We start from the raw sequence: 7,203 nt of genomic DNA, 5'->3' as shown, positions 1-7,203 counted from the left end.
CCTGGCGGGCCCTGTGCACATCCAGGTACATGCACAAACATGCCGTGGGGCGGCAGGTAGGCACGCCAGCTGGAAGTTTCCACGGCAGGTTCTTGTAGCACCTTTGGTCAAGAACTGAAGGGCCCTTTAGATGCTGGGAGGCTGTGGCAGGGGGGGCACCCTGCCAGCCCCTCCAACCTTTGAGACAGGGATGGAGTTGGAGTTGGGAGCTAAGGGGACCACCTTAGCTGGGTCTGTCCAGAAGTGGGCAGGAAGACCCACCTTAGCTGGGTCTCCACTCCGGGTTGGAGTGGAGCTAAGGGGACCACCTTAGCTGGGTCTGTCCAGAAGTGGGCAGGAAGACCCAGGCCTCTGGCCCCGCTCCTGCCACCCTCACTGGCGTTGAGGGAGGGGCCGAGGACGGCCTCACCTCAACCTCTGACCGGGCTTTGCCATCCCTGGCCCTCCTGCCCAGGCATCCAGGGGAGGGAAAGGGACGGTGCCCACGGTGGGAGGGGGTCTCCTAAGGGGCCCCGCAGCTGCCAGGTTAGCACCGAGAAATCAGATGCTGTGTGCGAGAGCTGGAAGCAAGCCAGGGAGAGAGAGAGTGGGATGCGGATGAGGCAGCTGAACCCCAGGCTTGGGGGCTCCCTAGGAGCCACCCAGCAGGCCCCACCATGCTCAGGCAAGGAGGATGCCAAGAGGCAAGAGGGAGGACTTCCAAGTGCCCTCGCCCCACTCCAGCCCTAACCTGTTCTGGGACTGCTGCTCCCACGAGGCCTCAGGGCTCCAACTGCCCGGCCCCATCCCAGGGGGTCAACACCAAGCCATTTGAAACAAGCAAAGCACAGGCAGAGGTGTCTGAGGGCAAGGGCGGGGGTGGGAGCAAGAGTAGGACTTTGGGCAGGAGGGCCCCCCCAAGCCCCCCTCCTCAGTGGAGCCCCCTCACTTGCTCACCCCACCGCTGCCACCACCCACAGTGGCACCTGCTACCCCAGTAGCCACCTTCTCGAAATCCTCGGGGTTGCAGAATTCCTTGATAGTGACTGTCAGAAGGTTGCTGGTGACATCGGTGACAACCACATTGGAGCAGGGTGACATCTCGGGGCGCCAGTCCCCAGCTTCAGGCTCGGAGGAGGCGCTGGCAGGCTCAGGGGCCGCGGTAAGTGCCTGGCCCACGGCAGCAGGGACGTCGGGAGGCGCCCGCTTGTTGGTGGCCGCGGCCTCAGGAGGGATGGACAGGTCAAGCACTTCGGGCTCGCGCCAGTCGGGAGCAGACGGGCTCATGGTCTCAGGGAGCAACTTGGGGGGCACGTCATCAGGGTCGGAGGAGGACTGCGGTGCTGGTGAGGGACAGCCGGACGAGCTGGAGCTGCGGGCATCGTAGGGGGCAGCAGGGGCAGCCAGGAGCAGCCCGGGGCCCGGGGAGGCCGCTGTGTCAGCCTTGCCCGCCGGTGGCGGAGGCAGAGGGCCGGGCGGGGGCTTATTGTACAGCGAGAAGGTGCCAAACTTCATGTGGCGGATCTGGGTGCGCAGGATGCTCTCGCTGAACTTCTTGCTCTTGCCAATGACGCGGTTCCTGGAGGGGACTTTGGGGCGAGCGAGGGCTCCGGCCCCCTGCCCGGGGCCGCCCCCGCCTGTGCCCTTGTCGATCACCTTCAGGTTGAGGATGATGCGGTTTCGCTTGGGCTCCCGAGGCTTGACCTTGCGATTGATGATGCGCACCGTCTCGGAGAAAGGCGAGATGGGGGGGCGCAGGCCAGGGCTGCCACCCTGGGGGTCTGGGCGGGGCAGGGGGCGGCGGGACATGCGGTGGCAGCGGCGGATGTCCTTCTTGAGCCGGTGCACGGCTGCACTGGAGTGCAGCTTGGGCGAGGAGGCGCTGGGGCTGGGCTTGACCGGGAAGTGCACATCGCTGATGCGGAGGGCCTCGGCCTGGGCCCGCGCCTGTGGGGCAGAGCGCAGGGTGAGCAGAGCCTCGGCTTGTGGGCGCCAGCCACCCACAAGCATTGTGCCCTTACACCAGCCCGAGAGCATCTCGGAGCATCTGCGGAGCTCCCAAGGCAACGGGGTCAGACAGCTGGAGCAAAGTGCACAGGCCTGCGGGCAGGGGTACCCTCGACCAAGCAAGGCTCTAAGATCCATGGCTTTTGCTAGCTTGGCTGTGGGCCCCGGGGACAGATGGGTTGGTAGCTGTCCTCGCTGACATCAGAGTATAGCCATCAGGTCACTGCGTGGGAAGAACAGCCCTTTGCTAGAAGCCCCTACCTAACTCTGTTCCGTGGAGGATCCTGGCCTAGCCTGGCACTCCTCCTCGGACCAATTCTTGGTGACAGAGGAAGACGGAGGCCCCTCCCTGCTCCACCCCACCCCCCAGGGCTACTGACCTACTTGCAGGATCCCAAGGGCTCTGTGCTCTCTGCTTTTGAACAGGCTGCACCTCCAGCTTGGACTCCCTTCCTGGCTGGTCATCACCTCTGGGACAGACACTTGGCCCTCTTGGCCCCTCCTGTATGCTCCCAGCCCCTTCCACTTCCCCTCTTGGGTCTGATTCATGTCTCCCCCGGATGTGGCGCAAGGCCTGGGTCTGAGCAAATCAGTGCCTACAGATTCCGAAGCTGGCACCTAAAGCCTAGGTTGGAATTCACCCCAGTGAGACAAGGGTCTGGCAGGGATAGGCCAAGGGATGGGACCAACCTCATATGGGAGCCAAGATAGCCTGCAGGGTGGGGTGGGATGGCTGAGCAGGCCTGTGGGCAGCCAGGGGAATTGCCCCAGGCTCCTGGGAGCTGCTGCACCCCCCCAGCTGTGAAATCTGTAAAGCCCCTGCACTCTGTAGAAGCTCACCTACCACCTCGTGGAAGGAGGGGGGTGTGGCAGGGCCCTGAGAGACCTTGCCAAGTTCAGGGCAAGGAACTCTCAAGGCCACATAAACCGTCCACCATGGCCAGTCCTTCCTTCACTAACAAAGTAGTAGAGTCACAGGTTGCTTGGTGCTACAACTATGAACACACACAGGGGCTGCCCTCCATGGAGGAGACAAGGGATGGGCGGGGAGGATGCTGGGAGCTTCAACATAATAAAGGACGAATGGGGCCTAGAGGAGCACAGCTTAGGGGGGGCATCCTTCATCAGAGGATGAAGCCTGAGGAGGGAGCCCTGGTCCTTTCTGAGCCAACCACGCTTGAGGCTCAGGTGGCCTGCCACAGGGGTGCCACAAAGACAAACAGTGGGGATGGAGAGCCCAGAGGTGGTCAAGGGATTAAAAGCAATGACTGGACAGAGGGTAGAGGCAGTGACTGATCCGTCATCTACAGACAGCCTGGCTCCTGGTGGGGGAGACTCACTAGGCGGTGTCTGGCTTAATCCACATGGGAGACAGAGGTCAAGAGGACACATACCCACGGACAGTCTGTGAGCTCCCCGGGAGCGGGATCTGCAGTCTGGGGCCTCTCCATATCCCACCCCACAGCACTAGGCACTTAACAGTCCGTGTGTGGTGGCCCGGGTGCCCCTCAGGCAAAACTAGATCGTATTTGACCACAACCCCCAGAAGCAGTGTTTGCAGACTTATTTGCTGAATTAACAAGGGGTCTTTGGAATGTGGTAGCAGCACACTTTTAACTCTACATGGGAAAGATTGGGGAGCTGCTTGGCCAACAACCCTTTGAGCACTAGGTGGCAGCACACAAGGCCCAGCCTGCCCCATGCCAGGGCGGCCAGCTCCTCCTGCAGCACGCCAGCCAGCGGAGCCAAGGTCTGGTTCCCTCGCATCCCTTCTCACACCCAGGCGGGAGAATTAGCCTTTCCTCGGCTTGGCAAACAGGGCCTTTTGCAGGTTCATCTCCAAGGGAGTTTGGGGGAACCTTCCCCTCTTATCCCCCAGGGGGTCAGCGCTGATGCCCTCAGCGAGCTTCCTGAGCTCCCAGGCCTCTGCCCCAGTCCCATGGTGATGGTCCCCAGGGTGTGGTGAAAGGGGGTAAACCTCAGACCTGGGATGAAACTCCGGCTGGGGGGCCCATCACATACCGTCAGATAACATGCTAACACCAGTTCAGCACCAGGTCTGGCACACAGCAAGTACTCAACAAATACTAGATTTATCCATGGGGGGTGGGGGGGTGGGACGGACAGGGGGTTTATGAGCAACAATCTTCTACTAATGTATGATTTCCAAACTTTGTAAGAGAAACATTTCTTACTTTATAGCTTTTAAGTTTTTTTTTTTTTTTTTTTTTTTAAAGAGACTAGTTTAACCTTCCTGCTCCTCTCCCCTCCCCAGGCTGAGAATTCTGTGAAGGTGGGACCTGGGTCTGCCCGTGAATTAAAAATGTGAACCACAGCCAGTGTTTACTGCTGTGGGTAAACGGGGGGAGAGGCACGGCTCTGAGGGGCTGGCATGTACAACAGATGACAGCACAGATGAACGAGCTGGACCCTACCACGGACTCTCTGTGACCTGGGGCAAGTCCACCACCTCCCTGGCCTCAGTTTTTCTATGTGTAAAGTGGGAATAAATCAGAACCTACCTCCTGGGCTCCTGTTTCCTTGCAGGCAGAAAGTAAGTGTTCAGTAGAATTTGTTTACTATACACACTGCCCCTCGGTGACTCACAGACTTCTGGGCTCAGACCAAGCTGGTCTCCATCACCCCTTACAAATATCCACATCACTCTCGTAAGGTCCAGGTCCGGGTCCGGGTCCTCTCATCTGCCTCTCCACCTCCCCCCGCCACCCCATCTCTGCAGCCTTCAGTTTCTGGGGTGTGTTCACCTTGTCCCTTCAACCTGATGTGGACTCTCTGACGGACAGGGTGAAGACCAGGAGCCAGAATGAAGCCGGGAAGCTGGGGGGTGGGGGGGTGGGGGTGGGGGTAGGAGCTCACAGAAGTCACCTCCCCTCTCTGGGCCTCGATTTTTCTCATCTGCATAATGGGAATCCTACGCCTTCATAGGGTTGAGAGGATTAAAGGAGATAATCAATGTGAGGGCTCGGCACCGTGTTAGGCCCAGAGCCGCCAGCTCAGAAGCTAGAGCTATCAAGGAGGAAAATGGCATTTCGTGAAATCCAAGCTCACGGTCATTACTCACTTCACCGCTAGAGGGTGCTCCAGCTGCGCTGAGAGGCTGTCACACAGCCACCCGCCCTCCAGCTGCTCCGCCCCATCCCTCCTCTCAGGCATGAAGGGTTGAGGGAGCTCCTCCGCGGGTCCCCCTAACGAGTGTGGGCTGGCAATAGGAGTCACGGAAATAGGTAATTCTGGACACCGACAGTTCTTCCACGGCTCCGCTTTAAGTCCGAACCCTTACACATGCACAGTCCTTTCGGGGTGGGGGTGGGGGTGGGGCTGGAGAGGCCCACCCCCACCCTCCTGGGGCTTTGAGCCTTTTGCACAAACTGGAGATGCTGAGGTTGCGCATTCTGCACAGTCGCTTTCCTGCGGAGCTTTCCCTGCCCTTCATTCCCCTGCCAATCGCCACACAGGCTGTCAGGGTGGGAAGGGGCCCGGAGCCATTAGATTATTGGGGCGACTGGGGTGTCCCACGGAGGCGCGCCTGCAGCCTTGCCTCTCTCCTAGGGCCATCTCACCTTCGCTCTCCGACTCTGTTCTTCCTCACTGAGGAAAATTAGATAATCCCCCCCAAACCTCTAAGATGGCTTCCTCCGGAGCTAGGTCTCCCTCCCTTGCCAAGGCCGATGAGCTCCGCTTTCACTCCCTCCCACCCCATCCTCGTCTCCAGAAACAGCCAGGGGTGGGGAGAAGCCAGCGGCCCAGCCCAGGTGATAAGCTCAAAGTGAAGTGATCTAAGGTCAAATTCAAGTTGGATTCCCCTCCACAGGAGGGGAGGCATGCAGAGCAAATCCTAAGAGAGAAGGAAGCAGGGGGGCGGGGAGGCAGGTGGCCCCCAAATGCTCCCTGTTCCCAGCCTTCAGGGAAACCACATTTACTCTCCCCATGGGTTCTAATTCCAGGCAGAGCCCTCCCATCTCAAGGCTGGGGGAGAGGGGAGGGCTGGCCTCCCGGCATGTGCAGAAGTAACCTCCCTGCCACCCCCTCAGGTGGACAGCCCCCACCTGCCTCAACCATCCCCATGCTGGAGCCCGGCTGGCCTGCCCAAACCCCCAAACCCCGGTTTTGTCAGCGAGGATTATCCTCCCCGCTCACTCCCCACTCCCAGGCCCCTCTTGCTGAAGCGGGCGCGGGCCAGGGCCGGCTGCCAGGGGCTCGTCGGGGGCCTCACAACCACCCCCTGCCCAGCTGGGGCCCCTCTGGAAAGGTCCGCCTGCCTGGGCAGCCGCGGATCTGTCCCTCCCTTGCAGGCCCCGTGCTGCGCCAGGGCTAGGGGCCCGCGAGGGGGCTGCTGGGGCTGGGCCAGGTTACCTTCAGGAGGAAAGTTTTGGGTTTGGGTCCCCTCTTCTTGGGCCCATACAGCTCACGCTCCCTCTCCCTGCGGCCGAGAAACGCCAAAGGTTAAAAAGAGCCCCTTCCCGGGCCCCACTCCGCGCTGCCCGCCCCGGCGCTCCCGCTTCCCCCGCTTCCCCGCGCGGCGCCCCAGCCGAGCCTTGGCCCCGCCGTCCCTGCCAGCTCCCCAAACTCACTTCTGCTCGAAGGCTGCAATGAGCCGCGAGTCCAGGATGTTCTCCTCAGGCTCCCAAGTGCTGTACCTGCCGAGTCACACATGCACGAAATAAAAATGAAAACCCAACAGGCAGAGGCACATGCGAAGCAGCAAACGTGCACCCCCTACACCCCCACCCCCAAGGGGAAAAAAGGCCCCGCTGTCCGCTGCCTCCCCTCCCCCCTCGCCCCCGGCCCCCACCGGCGCTTACTTGATGGCCCACCCCTTCCATTTCACCAGGTACTCGATGCGTCCCTGAAAAACAGAGAAGAAAAAAAGGGGGGAGTGGGGGTGGGGAGGATGCGGGGACGCGAGGAGGCGGCGGCGCGGGGGTGGGCGAGAGAGCCCGGGTCGGCGGGACCGCTTCGCCCCGATGGGCCGCGGACCCGGACACCGGCTGCGGGGCCAGGCGTCCCGCCTCGGGAGGGGGCTCACCTTTCGGATCCGCCGCTTGATGATGGATTCGGCCGCGAAGACCCGCTCGCCCACTGCAGACAGCTCCATCTTGCTCAGCGGCACCCACAGCCCATAATACTCCCTGCTCCCGCGGCCGGTGCTGCACCGCTCGCGCACGCGCCGCAGCGCACAGGCCCCGGCGGGCGGGC

General features: G+C 61.5%; 1 protein-coding gene across 1 annotated transcript; it reads right to left on the bottom strand.

Moving 5' to 3' along the window:
• Positions 1-282: 282 nt before the first annotated feature.
• On the bottom strand, positions 283-7,203 carry CBX6 (chromobox 6). Its single transcript, XM_077914488.1, has 5 exons — positions 7,034-7,203; positions 6,810-6,853; positions 6,579-6,644; positions 6,361-6,427; positions 283-1,926 (listed from the first exon to the last, which is right to left on the bottom strand). The coding sequence occupies exons 1-5, from the start codon at positions 7,100-7,102 to the stop codon at positions 925-927; spliced, it is 1,248 nt and encodes a 415-aa protein (XP_077770614.1). The 5' UTR covers positions 7,103-7,203; the 3' UTR covers positions 283-924.

Source organism: Canis aureus, chromosome 11 (genome assembly GCF_053574225.1).
Source record: "Canis aureus isolate CA01 chromosome 11, VMU_Caureus_v.1.0, whole genome shotgun sequence".
Taxonomy (NCBI): domain Eukaryota; kingdom Metazoa; phylum Chordata; class Mammalia; order Carnivora; family Canidae; genus Canis; species Canis aureus.
The sequence above is the reverse complement of the archived record's forward strand: the minus strand, read 5'-3'. Positions and strand labels throughout refer to the sequence as shown.

Coding starts and splice junctions, on each gene's coding strand:
- CBX6 (XM_077914488.1), bottom strand. CDS start 7,102: ATGGAGCTGTCTGCAGTGGGCGAGCGGGTCTTCGCGGCCGAATCCATC. Junction 6,428..6,578: donor ATTGCAGCCTTCGAGCAGAA/GTGAGTTTGGGG, acceptor TCTCGGCCGCAG/GGAGAGGGAGCGTGAGCTGT. Junction 1,927..6,360: donor CCAAAACTTTCCTCCTGAAG/GTAACCTGGCCC, acceptor TCTGCCCCACAG/GCGCGGGCCCAGGCCGAGGC.